Genomic DNA, 24,882 nt, shown 5'->3' with positions numbered 1-24,882 from the left:
AACCTGGTTGTACAGATAAAATACTATATATACACAACACAAACAGTAAATGGTGATGTTTGGGCAAAGACAAAATAAAAAAAACTATTTAAATAGATGTTTGACGATCACAGGAAGAACTGAGCTAAATCACAAACAGTGTTAAATACATGGTCTAGAAGTGAGTGACACAGTGATCATCTTTATCTCCAAAACTGTGAGAATAAAAAAAACAGAGTGAGGTTGACAATAAATCTTCCAGATATTTTTGTTTTGAGAATAATACTGAGGGTAAAGTATTTTATGTCGCAGTGAAAACAAATGTTGTGAAAATGGATAAATTCAGGGGGAAGTCTGGTCCAGAGCCTGATGAGCCAGCCTCAGGTTTTCTCTCAGCTCGTCCACCTCTCTGTCAGTTTTGGCTCTGACGATGCTCAGCTCTGTGAACATGTCCTTGTACTTCTTTGTGGCGTTCCTCTTGTCCTGAAACATCACAGAGATATGGGACGTTATGTTTCACCTCCACCAGTGAGGTTATGTTTTCACCTGTTTGGTTATTTATTAGCAGGATTATGAAAAAAACATAAAACCGATTTCCACCTCAGATGGACCCTGGGAAAAGCCCATAGAATTCTGGTCTGGATGCAAATTTTTTTTACTTTCTTACTTTGCGTCCTCATCCAAGGCAACCAGGTCTTTTCTTGTTAGAAAAGAACAAACTCCCTTCAGATATTCTCTTTTAAATTGCTATTGAAAATAGATATTTTTATAAATGTTCTTATACTGGGCTTCTGGTCCAAACTCAATTTCATTTCATTTAAGTCACCATATAACACAGATTTTTATACAATGGCTTACAATCCAAATTTCTGAGCATACAGTTGATCAATATGTATAATGTCAATGTATCAGTTCATTGGTGTTTACTGATTCTCACCCTCTGGGCTGACTGCAGTTCATCCTTCAGAGATGTGATCTCCTGCTTCAGACACTGGACCTCAGACTCTTTCACTCGCAGGGTGATCTGAAATAACAAAAACAACCTTCAACTAATCATATCTTTATATAATTATCATATTTATTTTTAAATATATGGCAGAGTATGTAGTGTATCAGCTTCATATATTTACATAAAGCTGAAATAAAGAACCAAACACATTATTCACACTTAAATGACGATTTCTTTATAGAAAACAGTAACTAAAACCGTTTTGTCGTGCAGTTTCCGGACCATGGGTGACATCTAGTGGTTGAGTCAACACCTGATGTAACACAGGACGCTGAACTACAGGATTTTAATTATTTGACTAACTAGGATTTAAGACTTAAACTTGTTTAGGCAGTTAAAAAAAAAATCACAAAATCTTAAACCAGCTGCAGACCAGGTTTAACTGAGGTTTTACATGTGGTACTCACTCTACCAGGAGAGTACGCAGCCCTCTGTAATTCAGAGTTTAACCGTTATTGTCCTCTCTCACTCAGATGAGACTCACCTCCATCTCGTAGATGTCCATTCCCTGTCTGAACGGCAGCTCGTCCTGTTTGGCGAGTGAACACAGTCTGGTTATCTCTGCCGCCAGGTGACCGCTCAACTCCTGCACAAGACAAAACACTCAGGCCTCTCCCTTACCAACAGTGAACAGCTCGTAAAAACAGAATCATCAGGTTTATGCGTTTCTTCAGTATCAGATGAAACCAGTGATGTAACATAAAAGAGGATATACAAGTGGATTAAAACTAAGAATAAATAGAGACTAAAATATAAAAAGGAACTCAAATAAAATCGGGAACTGGTCTGAAGTTTCCCGTCAGAGTCATGGGATCTAAAAATGATCTCAAATCGGACTCTGTTGGTGTCTAACACAGCCTGTATATACAGATGGGTGACGTGTCTCCCCTTCCTCCCACTATCCAGACATGAAGGCAAAATATCCTGGATACAAACACTGTCCTCTTGCACATTTATAGCCAGAGTCTGTGCAGTCGTGATCTGGGGATGGAGCCTCAGTATTGTGGTTCCACTGATACATGCTATCGACCAATCGTGAGCCAATCTCAGCTGTTAATCATGACATCTCAGTAATTGCATCAAATAACTAATAAAAAACAAACTTATCAGAAACACTTGAACTGAAGAACTGCCTAAAATGACAGAAAAACCTCTGGGATGTTTTGGCTTCATTTTCAGGGAGGTGTCATGACGTCCATCTTTATATGCAGTCTATGATTCTGAACAATAGAATAAATTGATTATTTTCATTTCATTTTAACTATAAAAAGAAATTGTTAGATCGATCACACATATATACCAAGGCTTTGTCAAGGAGAGCCCAAAGTCTTGCCATATGGAGCAGAATATTAATGATGCAAAATGAGAGAAGATTTATTGGTTGTTTTTTCACCCTGGATCTCATATTAACTGCGAGCAGGTGGATTAAAGAGTTTGTGTCACCTGGTTTCTGGTCCTCAGGTCCTGGTTTTCCTGCTGGCACTGGCACAAGGCCCTCCGCTCTGCATCAACGGCCTGCACGAGGTGTCTGTTCTCCAGACACTTCAGAGAAAACTGCTGGGACAAAACCTCGAGCTCCCGCTGGTAAGAGGCCAGCTCCTCACTTCACAGACACATTGACAAACAGATGTTAAACACACACATACACTTCCCATGAGAATGAATGGGAAATCATTGCTCTATGTACCTGTGTAGTCTGTGCATGTCCTGCAGGACGATGTTTTCATTGCTGTTTTCTGACTGACTTCGTCTCTGCACCTCCCGCTCCAGCTCCAGACGGTGAGCGTTCTTAATCGCGGTGATTGCTTAAGAAAAAAATCAAAAAAGAGATTCAGTGTGGAATAATTTATTGATGAATTTGAAACAGCTTCAAAAATATATAGTGGAGGTTGACTGAAGATATCGAAATAGAACTATATGATATACTGTGTTTGAGTAAGATAGTGGATACTGACCATTTTAAAAATAGAAACTGTACAAAACTATTCTACTTTGCCAGAAATTGGGCTTTTGATGAGTCTCAAACTTGTTTTTAAACCAGATTACTATGTTACTTAATTATGTATAAGATATATTATTTTTGCATTAACAAATGTGAATTTATTTTCCTGTAGTTGATTAATGGATTAATCAATAAACAGGAAAATTACTGGCACCTACTGATGATCTATCATTTGTTTTACACACTAATCAAATACAAATTGGGTAAATAAAGGCAGAAATCTTCAGATTCCCAATCAAAAGAGAAGATTAGCTGTTTTCTTATATATGATGATATTTAAAAAAAAAAATGTTTTGACAATTTTGTGATGTCTCATAGGCAAAAACAATTTATCAATGAATCAGCAATGAAGATGATCTGTGGTAAGCAATATGAAAGCAAAAGGGAAAACATCACGGTGATAAAAGTGTATTTTTGTGCTGTTAAATAAGTTCTAATGGAAACAGAACATCAGATTAAAGCTAAAGGAAACTCATTTGTTTCCTTTGCAAAAAAAAAAAGATGAGTTTTTAATTTTCCCAAAAAAAGCAGATGGGAGTAAAAACAGACTCCTCTCACCGGTCGCAGTAGCAGCGCTCTCTTCCTCCAGCAGCTGGTCTCTCTCAACCAGGAGGCGCTCCACCTCCTGCTGGTGTCGGTGCTGCAGCTCCTCCACGACCTTCAGATGGGATTGCTCCATGGAGACGAACCCTTGCTGACATGTGGCCTGAGGGTGGATCAGATGAAAACCTCTGTGTATCAGTAAACACCACTGTGACCTATTTTCTATATTTTAGGAGCCGTTGTGTGAATTTAACTGGCTCCAGCTCAGATTATGATTGATGAAATATCGAAATCAATAATCAGGTCCGCTTGGTGGCAAAATTTAAGTTTTCATTACCTATGATGATTTAAAATTACACTGTAAAAAATATTTTTATCCACTTTGTATTTTTTATCTATTTTCCTGAATATTTGAAGGAAGTCATTTGTTTTCTCTGTATCATCTGAAAATGAATTCACTTTAAACTTGTTTGAGCTCATGATGAACATATCTGAAAACATTTATATTTATGAACAGTCAGTGGTTCTGTCTGCAACTTGAGTACATAACATATGTTTTATACTTGAGCCTCTATCATTTAGCAGAGATGAGGAGCAGGATAAACAGGTCTGGGAAAGTTGCTTTCTTCCTCCACATAATAAACCACATCTAAACAGAGAAGAACATCGCGTCTCCAATTTCTCCCACTATCCAGAAATAAAGGCAAAATATCTCAAATACAAATGCTGCCATTTTGCATATTTGGAGCCAGAGTCTGCAAGGTCCAACTGATACAAGTGCTCAACCAATCATGAGTCAGTCTAAGCTGTCAATCATGACGCTCTGTCTACCCCATGAAACCAGATGTATCAGAGGCATGAACACTTGAACAAGCATCAGTGTGATAAGAACTACCTAAAATGACAGAAATTGCTACATTTTATTTAACGTGTATTTCAAGTTTGGTTCGTGTACCATCCACTAACATGGAGGAGGCAAGGTTTATGACCTATACAGATTGAGAAGCCTTGGCATCACTTTTGAGAAGCAGTCATGTTGTCAATCTTTATAGAGTCCAGGCTCCACAGCCACAGATTCATTTCAGTTTTCTAAACTTCACACAGCTTCGTCTGGAGCCACCTAAGGTTTATGCCACATCTTTTCCACATAAGCACTTAAACTTCAATGTTTGGACACAAATTCTAATGTTTCTGTTCAAGTTTAATTGTATTTGGCATCAAGATTATCTTCGTACGAGTTTCTAGTATGTACAGCTTCAATCTTAAAACACTGGCTTTTAAAAAAAAAATCACACATTTATCACTTCCTACCTTCAGCTTCTCCGTCTCCTTCTCATGTTGCATCTGAACCCAAGCCATTTTGCCCTCAAACTCTTGGCTCATCTCCTCCACGGTGACGGACAGCAGCTCCTCCAGCTCCCTCTCTCTTCTTCTCAGCACTAAAACTTGCTCCATCTCCGTGTTCGGATCTGATTCCTGCTGGGATTCATCACTGTCCTCTGAGTTTTCTTTTGACATCTCCTGTGTTCCCAGAAGTGGGACGTCTGTAAAGTTTAATGACGACTTGACCATCTCCTCTTCCCCAATTGTATCCACAATACCTGCCTGTGTTATCTGCAGCTCCGTGCCTGTGTCCTGTGGTGAAATCTCATCCGTCTGACAGCACATGTTCCTCTTATCACCAAATGTGGACAATTGCTGCTCTTCTAGATTTGACAGTCTTGCTTTTAGCTCCCTGTTCTCCTCTATCAGTTTGACACAGTTGCTGCAGTTGAGGAGTTTCCGTTTAGTTTCTTCAAGCTCTTTATCACATTTTGACTGCAGCCGCTTTAGATGACAGCAGTACAGTGCCTCGGTGGCTGCGGAGTGAATTAAACCAAACCAGTGATGCTCTGAAACTTGAAAATCACGACACCTTTCTGCCATCAGCTGCAGTTTCTCAGGGGCAGAGGCAACGCAGTTCAGCAAAGACATTTTCATCTGCGTTGTTGCTTTGAAATGATTAATGGGGCACAGCTGGTCAATAGAATCAAACATCCTGGTTTCATTTGTCTTTTGTGTTTCTGTCACTGTCACACCTGCGGTATTCCAAATAACATCCAGATCTTTCAAACCTTCTCTTCCCTCATCTGTGTAAGAATCAATCCCAGAAAGTAAATAATGACCTAAAAGCAGCATCTGCCTCTCTACAACCATGTGCTCTGCCACCTCTCTGAGCAGCACTTCTACACATTTCTCCTCATTTGATTGGGAAGTGCTGGCTCGAAATTCGTTGAGAAGCAAAATCCAGAAGTTTTCCTCCCACTTCAGCTGACTCAGCACTGCAGGCATCGTCTCATCATTCTCTCTTTCTTTCCAATAATCCAACTTTCCAATTGCCTCCAAAAGTTTCTCCAAAGCGTCCAACCTCACGACCATCCCCTCTATTACCTGCCGGATCCTTTCTTCACCAGAAACACTTTTCTTTTCTTCACTGAACCTCTCCGCCTCTAACTCCTGATTCAGCCTCCTGATGTCGGCCTCTGCCTCTGCAGCTCTTTGATGGAAACGTCTCTCACCCTCTTTCAGCTCAGCGTTTTGCACCTGCAGCTCCTCGCAGTGGGTTTCTGATTGTACGAGCTGTCTCTCCAGCTCTGTAAGCTTAGCTTCAGTAACCTCAAAACATCGCAGCAGATATCCGTCTGGTTTCAGGTCTTTTTTCTCCCCTCCTGCTTCTTCCTCGTTGACATTCAGCTGTAGCATTGCCTCCGTCCCCCTCAGGTTCTCCATCAGAGACGTGATGAGCGTCTGGGCCTCCAGGAGCTCCTGGTTCCTCAGGCTCAGCTCCCTCTCCAGATCTTCTGCTCTCATTTTCTCCTGTTGCTCCACCTCTGGAAGGTGATGGGGTTCGGTGTACCTGCTGCTCAGCTCTGCTTTCAGCCTTTCTATCTCACGGTCTGCCTCCGTCAGCTGGTTTAGCATCTCCTGGCTGCGTTGGTTGAGAGCCTCATTCTGGCTGGTGAGCAGCTCCACCTCTTGGGATAGCTTCCTCACCATCGCCTGGTCTGGAGGGATGTGCTGCTCTACGAGGCAGTTGACTGGGCTGTCGTCTCCCTCCGACTGCATCCCTAAAATGAATGAATTTGAGTTGCATTCAGTGTTATTTTTTTGTGTTTCTGTGGTGGGACACAGCGGACTGTCTTCGTTTTCCAGCTGCTTCTGGTGGTCAGCTGTTGTGCCATCAGAGTTTAGTTCTAACATTTGTCCTTCACTGTGAGACAGAATGTATTGACTGTCTGATGTAGGTGAAAATAAAGGAGTGGCTACACCCTCAGGAAGGAAATCTCCCAGCTCTTGGAAGTTGCCGTCTGTATCATGCAGCCAGATGCTTGGCGTCTGCTGAGGTGTGGAGGAAGGTGGTTCAAGGCCGAACTGCTCCGTCACGTCATGTGTGATAATGTTCTGCTGCTGTGAAACCTCTCTGGTGTCTTCGTATGCTTCTTTCAGACTCAGTGTTAGGCTGTTTGACAAATCCTCGTCTGTGTTTGACGGACACAAATCTTCTTCAGGACCCAGAGGAGGCGCCAGCTTAGAAAAGAAAACAGGAGGATTAGCAACCACATGTTTGAGCACAGATACGAAATGTAAACTAACAGACTTGAGGCTGAAAATAAAATTTATTTCTTTACCAATTTAACCTGCTGATGATCATCCCCCACTGGACTCAGCTGAGCTTCCAGCTCCAGCCTGTGACGCTCCGACTCTGCCAGCTGAAGCTTCAGATCCTCAACCTTCAACAACGCAGAGGCAACAACTCAAATTCAGCAACATTCATTACACAAAGCCGCTGGAGGACATGCAGTCTGGAGGACAGTATGCGTAAACAGCTCTGTGGTAAAGGGAGCTCCTCTCCCTCACAAAAAACACTGCTCCTGAAACACCTCATCCATAGCCTGCATCATTGTGACTTCACAATTCCTTACATCTGCACAATGTGTGCCTAGCGGCTTGTCTGGCACACCCCCGAACAAAGACAGGTAAATTAGTCTGACATAAACCCAGACACTGACATGTCTGTGTGAGGCTAATCTATAATTCCAGAAATCTCTGGGGCGGGGCAGAGTGCCTTTAGTCTGTGGACCAAGTTGAATACGTCTTCTTCTCTGTCCTTGGATAAACTACAGCTGTGGTCAACAAACGGGTCAAACCACCTGTCAAAATTACCAACACATAATTTTGATAGTTTCATTTCACTGTATCAGACTGACACAGACAGGGTGTCGCAGGTGCTGATCTGTGTCATGACAACAACATTCACCACTTCATCTTTAGCAAATAGTCTTCAGCGTAAAAGCACAACATTTCTTTTGTTGCTGTAATACTTTATGCCGAGCTAATTTCCAGAGCTTTTATTTTGAAAAGTTGTGAACTTGGGTCTGAAGACTCTGTAGATTGTTACCAAACCTCTGAAATAGCCAAAATGCAATGAATGAAAAAATGACACCAGTTGAATTGATCATTCATACTCACATATACACACACATCACATGTGAACAGTAATAAAAGAAAATTGAGTTTCACTTCATGAAAAACACTGACTATAAAATCTGCATTGCAGATAATCCAGATAGGATGAACACAAACATCCCTCTGCATGATAGAGTGTTTATCAAATGCTCTGCACACAACATCCAGCACATAATCAACAAAAAGTGAAAGTATATTGTAGAACTGTTTGAGGAGGGCTCACTAATTACAAGGAACAATTCTGAGGTAGCTCCGGAACATTAACATAGGACAAGAGAACAGAACATTACAAACGGTTTAGAACAGGCACTACATTTCTACTGATAAATGGGTCAAGCTAAACTTGATCTCTAGTCAGATTTGAATCACTCACCCCGTTCCTGTAGCTGTTCAGCAGCTTCTGCATCTCCACAGTGTCTTCAGCCTCAGTAAACAGTGGGACAGTCCTGTCCGGTCTGAACACAGTCTTCTCCACCTGCTTCCAGCACTCCTCTATCTCTTCTTCCACTCTCTGCTGGGATTTTGGACTCAGTGCTCTGACGCTGTCATTGTCCGTCTTACCTCCAGTCTCGTCCCAACTCAAAGAGAAGCCCAGCATGTTCTCGTACCTCCTCCTCCTCTCCTCCCGCCTCCTCCTTCTGTCCAAATCGCCCAGCTCTAGTGAGCAGGGAGATGTAATCCTCTGACGATCAGACTCTGGCGTCGACTTTTTCTGAGGTCTGAATTCAGCCCAGTCGTAGGTTTTGTATCGTCCTTCTCGCCGCTTTTCCATCACACTCCTGGGTTTGTGGTGAGGGTCTCTCTCTGTGGATACGTCAGTGGAGCAAGAGTCCTGAGTCACATCTGGTTTGGGGAGGGCTTCAAGAGCACTGCGGGAAGGGTGGTGGCCAGGTAAACTGTGTATAAAATGTAAGCATGTTTAGTTTAGAGAATATTTTAAACTTTTTCCGTTTCCTTCTCCAAAACGGTTAAGATTTCCTTATTTTCTCTGGTTCTTTTTGGGTTTTCTAGGAAACCAACTTAATATGTGTAGTTTTTATATAACTGCATAGGTTAAAAGTGATTTTATTATTAATTGTATTGCTAACGATACATAGATTTGAAGGTAGTATGTTGTCATTGAGGCTCCTGGACTCCTGCATCAGCTGTTTTTGAAATCAAGCACCACAATGGAAATAAGAAAGATGTTCTACTCTTAAGATCGAAATAGGGATGAAACAGTTTGAAAAGTACGTATTACGATTATAGTGATTATAGTCGTGGTTATCAACTTATCAGCATTTGTTAGCTATGGCCAGAGATTGCTAACAGTTACAGCTAACACCACCTGCCGGCGGCCCTTGCACCGTGTTTTTATAACACAACAAATGCTGCACTTGTCTCTTGGAGACTTGCTGACTTTGGTTGTTGCTAGACAGTATCAACCAAACCATCAGGGTACAGTGGGGCCTCTGCTCAGCTCAGAGCCCCAGGTCTGCTTTGTCTACCATGTTGCAACGCCCCTGGATAGAGCCCTTAGACCTATCCCTGACATCTTGATACAGTATGTGTGACCTGGTTTTATGCATCAGTATTAACAAGTTCATAATTCTTTATATTTTAATAATTGTTCATTAATTATATTTTAAAAAGTGTACACTTAAATGGCTGTATTGGTATTATTACTTCTGAATGTTTCGTCCAATGGTATCTTAAAAGGGGAAATGGTCCTGAATTGAATTAAATTCACTTCAAATGAAACATAAATGTAGATTATGCATTTGAATAACTGGAATAAAACATTCTTATTTCATCTCCAAGGAATGTTTTCACTTAGCTTTACCTTGTTACATCAGGAGCGTTAGCTGGATGAACATTTTTCATCAGAGACTGGATCCAGTTCCTGCGTATTCCTGCAGTCATGGCTGACAATGTGTAGACGGCCTTCAAGGTCTGCAACACATTCAAAAAATAAGAGTTAAAGAAATATACGTTTTTGGCAACACAGGAGGTCAAATTTGAGATCTTCAGTTTCGAAGCTGTTGAGGTAAAATCTTACATGGATTTGAAAGCCATAGTTCCTCTGCACCTGATACTCAGACACATTATAACATCGAGTCAGGTCGATTTCTCCTTCCAGATCTGATGCCTGGGAACAAAAAACAAAAATATGTTTGTGCTGAATAAAACACAAAAATAAAAAAGTTTTTACTGAGTAAGACATCAAATAGTACGGTACCTCCTCAGTAATCGAGTCCTTGTAGAACCTCAGACTGTCAATCGACAGCACAAACCAGTATTTCTTCCACTAGAGGGGAGCAAAGGACGAATAAAAGCAGCAGAAATAAAATCTAAAGTTTGACAAACATTTGGTTTAGGAATCTAAACAGCTCACCTGGTCATTTTCATCCAACTTCACCATCCAGCCTTTTTTAAAGTTCAATAGATCCGGCTGTAAAGACAATACAATGTGAAAAAATTTCATGTTAAAACAAAAGAAACTGTTAAAAGGAAAGAACTAAAGAAATTGATTGTCAGTAATCATATCTGTGAAAATGAGAGTTTGAAGAGTTTTCTACTGACACTGGAGTTTAGATTATTGTTAATTAATAAGTGTTTTCCCCCAGTGTGTGAAACACCAAGTGTCAATCAAGACGAGACCCCTGTAGTTTGCACCCAGATTTCAGTTGTTTCCCAAAATAAAAATCATGTCAGTGATCATCAGATGATCTATGGAAAATCGAGGTGGAAAACATGTTTCTGTGCTTTTCATGATTTTTATTCCAAATAATATTATTAATTATATTTTACAAAAACAAAATCCAACACTGATTCACTGCAGTAAATCTGCTGTTGTTGTTTTGACACAGTCTCTTTTTGAAATGAGTAATACACATGAACAACATGTCTAATCGTAACTTTATCTTTTTTTAACACAAGCAGTCCAGGAGCTTTGAAATTAATTATTATCATAATAAAAAAATATGAATTAAACTAGTGTAAACCCAACTAAAGGGTTGTACACTGGAAACAAACACACCCAGAAGAACACACACCACGTTTGTTTGACCTCACCATGATCAGGACAAACACAAGGTGTGCTATGACAGAGCGGTAACCCACAGCGATATCACCCTGTCCTTTTCTGCCTCAAGTTTGACATTTTGTCCAGCACCATTTTAGTTTTTCAAACCGGTGAGCATATCTGGAGGATCGGGGACAGGACTCACACTGTCAGTCATCACACGGTGCTTTATTGTCTATTTGACTCTAAAAGGGACCATAATTTACTAAATGAACATCATGCTGTTTTGAAGAAGACTTGAAACTAGAGATTGAGAAAAAACAAACTTCTTAGGAAAATGTTTACTTACGTTATAAATCAAAACAGAAGTTGAGTAATTTTCACATTGACATCTATAGAAACAATTAGTGGAGTCGCCCTCTGCTGGCCATTCAAGAAAATACAGGTTTCAGGCACTACCGTATTGGCTTCACTTTCTGAAATCTAAGTCTAAGTCCATTGTCATATATAGTCTATATATTTAAATCAGGAAATCTCAACTGTCACTCTTTTCAGTTTGGTCAGCATTCATGGACACATGGAGAAAGAGAGTAGTTTAACCTATAGGGGGCGGTATTGGGACCTCCATTTAATCTACACTGTGGGTCAAAAGGTTAGGTATTCGGTTCAAATTTTATTTGTATTTGTTGAAAAGGTTCCGCAGATAACTCACCGTCATGACAGTTTCTGACGTCCTGCGGTCCAGAGACTTGGCTCGTCTCTGAGGAGGGGGTGCGCTGAGCTGGGCTACGTCACCGCATGAGTGCAGCTTCTGTGGAAGACAAAAAATAAATCAGAATTCAAGGGAAACGATTGAAATTACAATAATCAGAACCATCCACAGCATTTTCACTGATGTGAAGTGTTTCCTCAATGAGGTAGGCTGCAGCTTTGCAGTCTGCATTCTTTTAACTGGAGTAACCGATAGTCTGGATCCTTGGCAGGGACGTCAGATGTGAGGATTAGCCCTGCTGTAGAGCACCGCGGGGAGCCCAGCAGGCTTTTCTCCACAGCCTGTTAAACTCTTACTCGCATCACCAGTGCACTGCACATGGATGACTGCGTTCGGCTGTGGAATGCATGAAAAGGTTTTAGTGGCAGCACAATCGCGGATGCTCAGCAGCTTTTTGTCTTACATTTCAAAATGATGCAGAGACTCCTGCAGGCCGACAGAGCTGCTGTGACAGCTCCTATCAGAGTCTGGATTACACAGTGTTAAATGAAACAAGGTTTTTTTTTGTTTATTCATTCTTCCCTCTTACATAACCACTTTAATGGGGGAAAAATGACCACTTTAATGGTTACAGGCCAGTCTTTGTGTTTACTGTTTTTTCTGCCATTTACATTGAAAACTATCCGAGGACAAAACACATGCAGGAACACGGTGCTCCGACTGCAGAGGGAAGATCTTTTTTCTCCCCCTTAAACAATCGCTGAAGACAGAGCCTGTCCTCTGTCTTGGCAATCTGAGCTCCGAGGCCTGAATGAACTCTGGACAGGCTGCTCTGGCCTCCTCCTGGCTGGTAAAACAAACCCACAGACATAAATCATCTCATGGGATAAAAAAAAAGGTTGGTGATGTATTTAAGATGCAAATCCTCTGAAATGAGCTTGTGTGTTTAATCAAAGATTAACACTGATGGCCATCTGGGTTGCACCAGTGTGATTACACTTTTACAACATTTCAGCTCTAGTGAACGATGGGTGTTTCATGGCTGGGAGGAGTTCATTCTGAAAATGTATTTGTGTGGACATGTCGCTGATGTGAGTGAAGCCTGGTTTCATTTATGACTCTGAAGCACTGATCAATTCACAGTGAAGAGAAAATGAACATGTCAGGACGAAGCAGATATTTATGCAACGAGCAGCATCTCCTTCAACAGCCCCAGCAATATTATTACCTCAGTCTTTTTTTCTATAAGAAACTTTTATCATTATTAAAAGATCTGTTCCACATTTTAATGAGATATCAACACTTTTCACTTTTCTGCAAATGCAGAAACACACACTCAACCCCCTGATCCAGAGCCACAACACATTTAAATGGGTTCTCCCCTGAGGTAATGCCCCAACACTCAACAAAATATCATGGTAATTCCGTCGGGTAGTTATTGCGCAATCGAGCTGACTAAAAAACAAACACAGATGAAAGCATACTCTCCATGGTGAAGGTAATGACTACGCAATCATATACCTTTAAACACGTCATGTGTCTAGATCGTTATGTTTATTAATCATGTTATATGGCTGCTCTGGGCCTGGATCATCTTCTGGTTTTCCATACTCTTGTATAATAAAATATACCAACTGTTCAGCAGCTCTCCAGAGTCGGAAATACAGCCCACAATATAATCAGACTTCCTCTGTCATCACTGGACAACACCTTCAGATCACACCGCCCCGCAGAGCCGACGACCTCGGACCACATGCAGGGCCGCGATGAGCTGCACCTCCAAGGATCAAAAACAGCCCAGAGTCATCACTGACCACCAGCATCGTCATGACACTCCACAGCTCAGGATCCAATTACTCGTCATGTTGTATTCACAGAAGTGTGTTATAGCTAGATATGAAGTTTTGTGATATGGTGATAAAAATGAATGAAATCACAAGCTAAAGTCCATCCATTCATTGTCTCTACCACTTATCCATTAAAGTTTGCTGCAAACATCAGCGGTCAAACCCCCGCCAAAGCCAAACAATCCTCATAAATTAAATGAAGTTGCACCAAATCACACACACTCAGATATCACACAGATATCACTTTTCTTGGCCCATGTTCCATCCTTCTACCAGGGTTTTTGGAAATGTGTTCAGTAATCTTTGCATAATCCTGCTGACAAACAAACAAACAAACAAATGAAACCCCCTTCTGGAGATAATAAACCTGACTCACAGCAGTAAACCTGGTTTAACTTGTCATCCAGTTTTTTTTGACAGTGCGTTGACAGTTTATCTCCATGTTTTTAGCATTTTGTTGACACTGTCACACACAGACACGCGCTCAGCTCTTAAATCAGCAGTTCCACAACCCACAGGATCGTTCCCTAACAGATGTGCACATAGAGGAGCTCCTTACTGAGCTTCCTCACAGTCCATCAAGCTCAGTAGTCACTTGGTTATGCAGACATTCTCGTAAAGTCTCTAAGGGCTCCCAACGATGAGTCTTGTTCAAGTTCGCAGGAATACCTGGAAAGAAGTCTTTAAGAAAAAAGGCCCTTCCCAGATTACGACACACGGGAGCGGGTGGACTGAACAACCTCAGGGCATCAAAACCAGTTCTGAGTAAAAACATGCTGCAGCTCGGAGTGAATCACAGACTCTCTCCCACCTGCTGACACATGAACCCTCACATGTTGACAGACACACATGCCTTGACACGGTAGGATCAACTCGTCCGCACGTTTCATGCCAAACCTTCATCACCTGCTTTTTAGTGCTCGGCTTGGACTGAATGATGGTGCTAGAAAAAAAATACATAAATAAAAAGAACACCCCGAATGGAAGTGGATGCCTTGTGTTTGCACCATGACTGTCACAGAAGAGAATTTAAGAGGAGTCTTAAGACTCCTGGTTTAGGATCAGCTCAAAGCTTGGTCGTAAAAGTGACGTCGCTCTCTTTCTGCAGAACACCTGGTTGTGTGAGTCATGTTCAAACCAGTCCAGCCCAGTGGCAGCTCCAGTCCAGTCATGACAAACCCACGCTGGGATTGATCAGCATCATGTATCACACGGCAGTAAACGACCACGCTGAGGAGGACATGTGCTTTTAATCGTTACAGGACCTGACATCTCATTTTCTTCATGTTCCTGAGGTTTGCTGACCTACATGAACAAACTAGTTACAACAATAGTCATTTCTCACAGGATGTTTCTGTTAACTGGTTAAAATAAGTGTCTCCTTCAGCATGAGAAACTACATACAAACAAGCCTGCCACCTTGTTATTACACAGTAATTCATTATTCATGTCAGTTAGTCTTTTCTGTCTTGTTGTGTTTGGTGTTTTCTTCATGCTCCTTCAGTTTTTAAAAGTTTTAAAAAAATCTGTGATGTGTCTTGTGAACTTGAAGCTGTCGGCAAGTTGATATTCAACAGCTTTGAAACCACATTTCATGACCTTTATGTCGAGCTCCATCTAATTATATGACTGGAAACTGTTAAGACTCTTCTTGTCAAACCACTGTTATTTCATTTTTAGCATTTATAAGCAGTACTTGAACACATTAAGGGTTTATAACAAGTCACAACGTGTTTATAAACAGATATAAGTATTTAGTTGTATTTGTCTTCACAAACAGATTATAAATAACTTACAATGTCCTTATAGCTGCTTTCTAACCACATTACAGTGTGTTCAAAATATTTATTAAATGTCTGTAGAGAGTTTTCATCCACCCAACCATTATCTTTTGCTTATCCAAGGTTGGGCCATGGAGGCACTCAGCTAAACAGGGTTTTCCAGTTTTCCCTCCCTCTCTCCACCCATGCTATCCAGCTCTTCCTGAGGGATCCCGAGGTGTCCCCAGGCCTGATGGGATATATAGTCCCTCAAGTGGGTTCTGGATCTATCCCTGGGTTCCCCTTCCAGTTGGGCATTGCCTGGTAAATCTCCAATGGAAGCCGCACCAGGATGCAAATCCCTCATTTGATGTGATCGAGCAGAGGTTCTACCCTGTCTCTAAGACTGAGCCCAGGCATCTGCCGGAGAAAACTTGGTCACTTGTATTTGCAATCTCCGTCTTTCGGGCACTACCCAGAGCTCATCACCATATGTGGGGGTCGGAATGTAGGTTGACAAGTGAATTGAATGCTTTGCCTTGTGGATCACTTCCTTCCTCACCTCTTGATGGAGAATTCACACAGGCTAAATAACTGGAAGCACAATTTGATAAAAGATGATTTTTCTTTCATTTACCTCTCGCTTGTTGTTGCGAGCCTCACTCCTGCCCCTGCTGGAAACGTCCGGCCTGCCTTCTTGCTCTTTATTGGTGGTGTCCAATCCCACAATCCTCTCTGTTGTGCCGCCACTGCTAGTGAAAACAAAGACAACTAATTGGCGTGAAACTTTACATGAGACAAGTACACACTGAATCCACACATTTGATTTTTCTCTTTTAAAGCTAGACTGAAGACCCACCTGTTCTCTCAGGCTTTTAACTGCAGCCCATGACTAAGTCTTATTTACTAATTTATAAACCGACTTGTTTTTAGCCTGTTCAGTGTATTTGTATGCTAAAGGGTTTGAATTCATTTTAAGCTTACTGGGTGGCTCTTACTATTCTATGACTTTCTTTTTATCTTCTCTCATTCTATTGTTATTTTATTGGCTCTCGCTATTCTTTGATGTTGTTTTTCTTTTCTTTTTTTAATTTTATTGTACAGCTCTTTGATCAACCCCAGTTATTTTTACTGTGCTTTATAAAAAAAAACCCTGATTTGATTTCGTTTTAAATTTAAGTAGGTTTATCTAAATTAGCTAAGTAAAAAGGCTAATTAGTTTTCAGATTATTATTAGCGTTTAGTTTTGCTTTTGACAAGTTGACATTTTTTTTATATAGCCAAAGTTTGTGGGCAATTGTTTACGTGGTAAATAATAAAAAGTGGCGTCACTGACACAGCATTACTGAATAACAAGGACTTTCAGTTTTCTTTATCATAAACGTAAATGTAACGTCAAGTTAATTTTAAGCTGTTTACAGACACGACTATCCAGAAAAATTGGGTCTGGACATCGTCTTTCACATCTGAAGAACACAGCATGTACGACACTTTATGAACACACACATTGGCTTACACAGATATTTTCCAGAGTTTTGATTGGTCAAAAAAAGTTACAGAACATATCCACAGCCACTGATTCATACATTTGCATTCTCACATACAAAACATATTGCACTAGACTTTGATATATTTTTATTATTATTTTCAAAACCCCATCAGAGGTTTTTTCTGTCTTCTCGTCTTTTATTGGACCAGATGGGGTCTGTGTCTGTTTTGCCATCACTCTGTAACTTTCAGAACATTACAAGCACAAGAGAGTTTGACGGTGATGCAGGTTTTTTCTTCTATAAATTTGAGTCATTTCTGTGAATTTCTTCATAGGCAGTGAACGTTAGAGTTGCCTCTACAGGGATAGACAGTCCTCTGCCCTCAGACTGAGCTTTTAGCTGAAGTCTACTCTCTCTGACAGGCTGGCAGACAGTCTGCATGAAAGGTCCTGAGAAACAATGCTGTAGATATCTAATTACAACAGTGTTTTGGAATTTCTGGCCTTATTTGGAGGGTGGTAGTGGGGGGCAGTGGTGGGGGGGTAAGTATTTTGTGTTTTTTGTTTCCCAAAAAGGGAACAAGTGAAGAGCTGAGATGTTTCCTTCTCACGTGACCGGTTTACATGCTCAAACTGGGCGGGTTTCTTCGAGCTAAATATAAAAATGCAGCAGTGGGATCTAATGGAGGGTTAGAGCGCAAGGCTTTGATCTGGTATTTAGCGGAGTGTGATGGCTGTTCAGCTTTACGCTGGGGGGAAGCTGAGATGCATTGGATGTCCTTTGTGCTAATTGCTAGCACATGTACCCCCTTTCCCTTTGCCAAGCACTTTAAAGGGCTGTTACCGACAGACTACATGCAAACATAAGTGCACACAGAAAATAAACTCCAGATTGCTGCCAAACATGATCTACAGAAAAGTTATTTGGCTGGTAATTGTTAATTGCCCTCCCAATTCTTTTCTAACCTTCTGTCCTGGCTCTGGTCCTTGCTGTTTGCTGACGCTTGGACCAGCTGGGCGATGTTACCGTTGGCCGTTGAATCAAAAACTGGGTTCCCGAAACCGGCATCTAAGGTCAGAGGGTCTCTGGACACGGAGCACTGGAAGGCTGATGTGGTGTCTGGATATAGAAAGCAACATAAAATGTTTTTTAGACTGGAGTCCAACAAAATATCTGGTGTTGCTGCTTTGAGAAAGTATTTGAGATCTTAGAGATTTGAACATCAATCCATCCACCCCCCGTTGCAGTTGTAGTTGAACCCAGGACCAACATGAGCCAATGGCAGTGGATTTTAGATGCAAATCTTCCAGTCTCCTCTCTCAGACACCCTACAACAATAGATCCCCATGAGCAGAGGGGGATATGAATAATTTAATATCTCTAAGTTCCAAATGCTAACGCTGAGAGAGAGGTAAAGCTTCTTCTTGTACTATGAACAGAGGTGCAAACCCAACCTCCTGGTGGAGATGCAGAGGAATAATAGGCAGATTAATCCCTAATGAAAACAATCATTAGTTTGAGTCTTACCCCAAGAATCTAGAAAAAAAACGAACCCCGATCCTGTTCCCAAAATTTGGGTCCCATTTTCCGTAATTTGTCTTTCACAATTAAAGTAAGCAGCAGATTCTCTGGGTCAGAGGCGTTCACAGCAACAGCAACATTAGCGGAACATTCAGGTTGAAGGGAGGAGCCTGGGTACAGCATGCAGGAGGCAGGACATGACGTATGAATTCTGCTGTGGAAATCACACCAGCGACAGTTCTTATCACCAAAACCTCTTCTTCTTGAATCTCATCATCTTTCCAAGTAGACATCTTCATCTGCGTCCTCTACATGGCTTCTCCTATTCATACTCATATATTTGTATTCTTTCACTTTCACATCCGTCACGTGTTAGAAATGTTATTTCCTGCTCTATTTTTACATTTGTGAAAATGTTCTGAGAAACTGACTTGGACTTGTGTGTTCTCACACTGCAGCCCTTCCAGACATTTTCAGTAAAAATGTTTAGACTAGGTGCATGTCTGAAAGCAGCAATACACAATATTAATCTGAAACAAGACACATTAAAAACTGTTTTTTCCATTCATTGTTGTAAATATTGTTATTTTGAGGATGTGTTCAGCTACACGCTGCATCTATTGTACTTCCGTCCATCCTGGGAGAGGGATCCCTCACATGTGGCTCTCTCTGAGGTTTCTACATTTTTTTCCCTGTTAATAGAGTTTTCTTGTTAGACTTTTTCCTTGGTCCTGTTGAGGGTTAAGGGCAGAGGATGTCGCATCTTGTGAGACGCAACTGTGATTTGTGAATATGGGAAATACAAACACAATATGATCAATGGTTGATAAATTAATATAATACACAATATCTAAAAAGCAGACAAAACATACCTATCTAAAGACTTAGTTTTAAAACCCCATCACAGATTGTGTCTGTCTTCTTGTCAGAAATACTTCCCCTCCCTGTAAAACACTTTAAAGAATTCAATGAGTGTCCAGAAATTTAATGACCAGAGAAAAAACCCTGATGGAGGATGAGTCATTAGACGAAGCAGCCTAGGGTCACAGTCAGCAGGAGTCAGCCCGGGCCTTCATTACAGCACCTCTCCAGACCCTGCAATAATCCTGACGCCAGCCGGTTGTCCACTGTCACAATGTTCCAAAGGACGAATACCTGTCCTGTGCTACTCATCAAGCCTATTAGGACGTGTTTACGAGCTCTTTTATGGATCAGGTTTGGTTTTTAATGATGCCTGAAGGTTAAAGATGCAAGTTTTTCTGTGTTTGGTTCTGTCAGGCCGAGTGATTTCCTGTTAGACCAGAAACTCCTCCAGCTGGTTCCCGCGAACACAAATCAGTGCTCAGTGTGTGTGTGTGCTGAAGCCGGGGTTCAATGAACTGTTTAAATAAAAAGCTCTAAAGTGTGTGAACATCTGTGCGAAGTTATGACAGTGCTTTCGGACAGGAAATGGCCATGATTGGCTGATGGAATCGAAAGGTTGTTTGTGTATGTGTGTGTTTTGCACTCTGTGGCACCTGCAGGGGTCTGCTCCGGGTCTGTGACAGTCCAGATGGGGGTCACATCCGGTCCCCTGCTCCGCTGCTCTTCCTGCCACCAACCACAGCTGGACTCTGCCGGATCTGTCGCAGCCATCTTTGCTGGACTGGGTTCCTGATGTTTTGCGTGAAAAACAAAAAGGTGAATAACGTACACGATCTAACTTTTATGTTTTAAGTGGATTTAAAGAAAAGAGGGTCCTTGATAAAATGGCAAACTGCTAGTGGCTTCATTAACATAAACACTTTGATTCATTATGTGTAATATTATAGAATCAGTTAAGGGTTCATCCTCTGGGGAACATGAATGTGCTTAGGAACCTCCATTACACTTTGCCTCGGTTTTAACAAATTAAGACAAGCTTTCAGCCTCGCCTGTGGGGACAGCCAATCAGTCAACCACCCTGTTATATGAATCCAGATGAAATTTTCAACAAACATTCTCAGTCTCCAGAAGATGAATGCTTTAAAGTTTGAAAATCCTCTCTGTTTTCCTCCTCTGCCACCCTGATGTTCATATTGTGGTTTTGGTCTCATACTGACTGAGGATGACACATCAAAAATAACAGGATTCATCCACTGGGGACCATGAATATTGATTTTGTCTAATCACCAATGTGCATTGCTTTAATGCTAGACAGTGGGCCTGACTCTTGGTGCTGTTGTCGTAACAACAACCAATTACAGTTTCTCGCTAATGACATTCAACAAAGAACATAATACGATTTAAAGAGATGAGCACACACCAGGTTCACCAGCTGGTTCTTCCACCTCTCACCACGACAGGGAGGATGTTAATGTGCATTAATATGATCTGACTGGTGGTGGTGGTGCCTGCACTGCGCCTGAAAGGTTTTTGCAAACTTCTACTGAATACAATGTTTGAGTGCTCCATTAGCATGTCTCTCTTCACCTTAATCGTTTTCCCCCACAGCTACCAGTGTGCTATAATCAATGAACCTTGACGTCAGCCATTGGTTTGAGAACTGTCTTTTCAAAGACTTGAGTTTGTCAATATGTTCAGCGCCATCTTGGTTTTTTGAAATCAGAACGAACCAAATTTAGAGGGATGGGGGTGGAGCGAATTTAAGACCACTGCACACCCACCTACACCTGCGACCTGCAACCGTTGGACGGTACCAGCAGTTTACAAAATGTATATCATGCTGTACTGAAGAAGACTTGAAACTAGAGATTGAGAACATAAACTCTGAGGTTATCAATCAAGCGAGAAGTTGAGTACTTTTCTCATGTATCTCTATAGAAACTAACTTCTCTTAAAACCATTGGAGTCGCCCTCTGCTGGTAATTCAAGATACACAGGTTTCAGTCACTTCCGGATTGGCTTCACTTTTCAGACCCTGCGTTTACGTCCCTTTTTATAAACAGTCTATGGTTAAATTGCGTACTCAATCACTGATTGGACATTTGCTTTGTTACCTGTGTGGTGACAGGCTCCACTTTGCGTTTTTTCTTCTGATTTTGTTTGTTGGTCCGTAGATACATAGAAAGTTGTTCGCTCCACCTGATGGAAAAAGCAGATTCCAGACATTAAACAGTCGAATGTGCAAAATTGAACCTCTGAATTCTCCTGTATTTAATTTATTTTGTACAAATTTATGCCAACCCATTGATGAGTTCTTTGTTGTCACCACGGATGAATATTTCCTGCTCTGACGTGACGATGCAGAGCGCGTTCCTCTGACCCGTCCGGGGCTCGGCGTCTGCGATGTCTGTGCACAGGTTCAAGTTCACCGTCCCCTGTGGCAAAGTGCTCGACTGTGGGACAATCAGAGATCAGACACTTCAGATTTGCTTGTGTAGGGGTCGGGGGTAACTATGGTGAAATTGCATCATGAGGACTGGTCACACAGAGTGCAGAAGAGTGACAGTTAAACAGAGAGCAGTTTGCGGTGTTGGAATGAAAAGAGATGAGGGAATGAGATTTAAGGGCATCACAGAGGGAGGGAGGGGGGATGTGAGCATTAGAGGACAGGCTAAGCCCAAATCATCTGCTGTGGTTCAGCTCACAACATCTGGCCTAAAGATGCATGCGTGATCCCAACACACTTTAAATGCAGATGTACACACAGAGTGGCGTTCACTGTACACTGCTTCCTTGTGTATGCTTTTTGTTATTGCTCGCTTATGATTTTTCTCTCAAAACAGTTTCTCACCAGTTCATCGAGGGCGTATCTCAGACTGCCGTGTTCGTACAGGATAAAGAAGCGTCGCTGCCATTTCTGACAAACACAGAAAGGAAATCACAAAATCAAGTTAAAGACTAAATGACGAAGCAGAAGAGGTAAATGTGTGTTATAGCTTCATGTCCGTTTCACATGTCGTACCCTCGACCTCTGCATTGGGTTGTTAAAGTCTGTCCCCTCGGGAGCCAAACATAGCCAGCCGCCATAGATGGGCTTTGCCTGAACAGAAAGAAAGAAAACTGGGTGTTTCAGTTTGAGCAAAAGGTTGTAATCACTTCATTAAAGCATGTAAGAAACAATAAATCACAAACTGTTACATACATATATCTATACAAACAATTTATTTAATTCAGATTGTTGATGAAAATTACCTCATTCCTGCTTCTTAAATGTGATATCTGTAGCTTTTCTTTGTTTTACATGACAGTAAATTAAAGGAATCCTGTAACTAACAAATTATTTCCATTGCCAATTAATACTTTGATTATTTTTCAATCAATTAATCAATTGATCAGTCTATAAAATCGGAAAACCAGTCCATCATAGTTTCTGAGGTCCACCAACTGCCTCCATTTAAGTGGATGGGAAACTAAAAAGTCAACGAACACATCAAATGTTTTTTTTCTTTAAGATGGTTTTGTCACTTTACGTTGTTCTTGTCACACTGATGCATGTGTATTGAGTTTCTGTTGATCGAGTAACTGATCTTAGTTCATACAAACAAAAAGTTCATGAAATATCCCGAATGGATCAGATTGTTTTGAGTATTCAGGTACTAATCATATGTATATGAACACAAAACTATAGATATGTGCATGTACATGTCTCCAGTGACATGCTCAGCAAAGTAGAATGCCACAATCTGGAAACTGAAATTCAGGGTCTGTCCTTAACTTTGACCTAAATTTAAAAAATGCCTCTTTCTGTCATTCATGTGAAATCTTAGATTGATGGAGAAAATTCAGACGCATTAGTAAGAGAGATGTTTTTGATTAAACTTTCTATCAAAGTAATATCTTCACATTTTACAACAATAAAAACACGATCCCCGTTTATGGCAAAACACAGCTTTTGTCCTCTGTGTTAGACTAATACCATGTGTAGTGTTTGCAGGTTGAGCAACACAGCTGAAATTACAGGGCACAGGCTGTAATAACACATTTCAACAATGTGAGGCATGTAGGAAGCCATCATGATTGTTCCCTGACATCACCTCCACCTGACATACCTGCAGGAATGATGTTTCCGCAGGCGGCAGAACACTCCATGCTTTTTTTAAATGGACAAGATAAATAGATGGTCTGCATTATTGATGTTTGATTTATTTATCAATCAGTGTTGTGGTGATATATCCAATAGAAATCTACTGATTTCCCCATCTGAAATAAAAAATGTCTAAATGTAAATAAATTCAATCAAAACAAGGATTTTTGGACATAAAGTATAATTTCATTTACTCAAGGTTTAGTCTTTATTGGATATATCTTTTATTGTAAATGCTAAATGAATCAATGAAAATAACGCCATGCTCATCTTGCAATTCGGCAGACGAAATAACTGTGAATCTATGCTAGCAGCTAGCAATAAAGGTTTTATCACTAAATGTTAAATTCATTGATTAATTGGTGATATGGAAAAAAAAATCCCAATGCTTTTATTGCAATACAGCTAAATAAAGAAATTAATGAAAGCTAGCAGCGGTGAAGGTTGTTGAAATAAAGGTGCAACTATATAATGGATACAAAATTACAATTGATAAATGAAACATTACATTGGTCTTGCTTCTTAAATGTGACCATCAGATGTTTTTTCTCAGTGAACTCCAATTGAAAAAAGAATCTTTATATTAAACTACCACATGATGAAAATAACTAGTAGTCCTTATGCAATGAAGCAGTGTCCATTTTGTTGGCATATCCGTCAAAACTGACTTGGACTAACTCCACCTTTCAGTTTTTTATATGCATACACCCAATCAAAACAAAAATGTATTAACAAAAAGAATCATTTAATTGAAAGAAAACATGACTTTGTCATTTGTTATTTCATATACTATATGTTCAATTAATTGATTCATTGGTTATATTCAAAATATTATGAATGAATCCCAAATGTGTATATATCTTGCAATACAGCTGAAGAAAAAAAATACTTTTAATCAAAGCTACTAATAGTAAATGAATCCAATAGACCGAAATAGACTCTTAATGAACAAATAATATTTTAGATAAATGTCTAATATTTCATGTTCCTTTTTGCTCTGATCAGATATTTTCCTCGTAAAGTTAGTTCAGAAGACAAAATGAACAAAATGACTGAAGAAGAAATGGGCACATTCAGCTACTTAGAACTGAAAACAACCTTTAGAAAGTCCTGAGCTTCTCCATGAATGTGTTGTCAGACTTGACAAAGTTGATACGGATGACAGGGATAAACGCTGTGCATGTGATTGAGCAGAGGAGCAGAGGAGTTGATCGTTACCTGCTCCTGGTCGTGGTCGCTCATCAGATGCAGTTCCCGGGACTTGAAGCAGTTCTGACACTTACTCTTGTTGAAGATGTTCGCCTGGAACTTGTTGCAGGGACTCGACGCCTTTTCTCCGGACATGTTGCCGGACACGAAGCTCTGCTCGGCGGCGAACACAGACCGCTACCCTCCGCGTCTCCTCCGCTTTGAGCGAGGAGCCTGGTCCCGCACGAACATCTGTCAAACACTGATCTGCTCACTGCCGACGTCATGCTCCTCCGTCATGTGTGGTGACGTA

General features: G+C 40.9%; 1 protein-coding gene across 2 annotated transcripts in view; it reads right to left on the bottom strand.

The window, feature by feature from the left end:
- LOC109633959 (myosin phosphatase Rho-interacting protein-like) overlaps positions 1-24,860 on the bottom strand; it is a 24,966-nt gene extending 106 nt beyond the window's left edge. The window contains exons 1-22 of one of the 2 annotated variants that reach the window (XM_069525151.1): positions 24,600-24,860; positions 22,260-22,337; positions 22,089-22,154; positions 21,539-21,690; positions 21,352-21,436; positions 19,891-20,026; positions 17,818-17,971; positions 16,000-16,114; positions 11,756-11,854; positions 10,414-10,470; positions 10,258-10,326; positions 10,078-10,167; positions 9,862-9,971; positions 8,413-8,935; positions 7,202-7,303; positions 4,845-7,100; positions 3,549-3,696; positions 2,676-2,793; positions 2,432-2,591; positions 1,473-1,574; positions 917-1,003; positions 1-462 (exon numbers count right to left, since the gene is read on the bottom strand). The exon at positions 1-462 is cut by the window's left edge and continues 106 nt beyond it. In XM_069525151.1, coding sequence (XP_069381252.1) covers positions 322-462; positions 917-1,003; positions 1,473-1,574; positions 2,432-2,591; positions 2,676-2,793; positions 3,549-3,696; positions 4,845-7,100; positions 7,202-7,303; positions 8,413-8,935; positions 9,862-9,971; positions 10,078-10,167; positions 10,258-10,326; positions 10,414-10,470; positions 11,756-11,854; positions 16,000-16,114; positions 17,818-17,971; positions 19,891-20,026; positions 21,352-21,436; positions 21,539-21,690; positions 22,089-22,154; positions 22,260-22,337; positions 24,600-24,725 — 4,974 coding nt within the window. In that variant the 5' untranslated portion in view covers positions 24,726-24,860 and the 3' untranslated portion in view covers positions 1-321. The remainder of the gene's footprint in view (positions 463-916; positions 1,004-1,472; positions 1,575-2,431; positions 2,592-2,675; positions 2,794-3,548; positions 3,697-4,844; positions 7,101-7,201; positions 7,304-8,412; positions 8,936-9,861; positions 9,972-10,077; positions 10,168-10,257; positions 10,327-10,413; positions 10,471-11,755; positions 11,855-15,999; positions 16,115-17,817; positions 17,972-19,890; positions 20,027-21,351; positions 21,437-21,538; positions 21,691-22,088; positions 22,155-22,259; positions 22,338-24,599) is intronic. The other variant, XM_069525152.1, reaches the window with a different exon arrangement.
- Between the last annotated feature and the right edge of the window lie 22 nt (positions 24,861-24,882).

This window comes from Paralichthys olivaceus, chromosome 5, assembly GCF_024713975.1.
Source record: "Paralichthys olivaceus isolate ysfri-2021 chromosome 5, ASM2471397v2, whole genome shotgun sequence".
In the NCBI taxonomy this organism is placed as follows: Eukaryota; Metazoa; Chordata; class Actinopteri; order Pleuronectiformes; family Paralichthyidae; genus Paralichthys; species Paralichthys olivaceus.
Note: the sequence above shows the minus strand (reverse complement) of the source record. Positions and strands in the feature narration are given on the sequence as shown.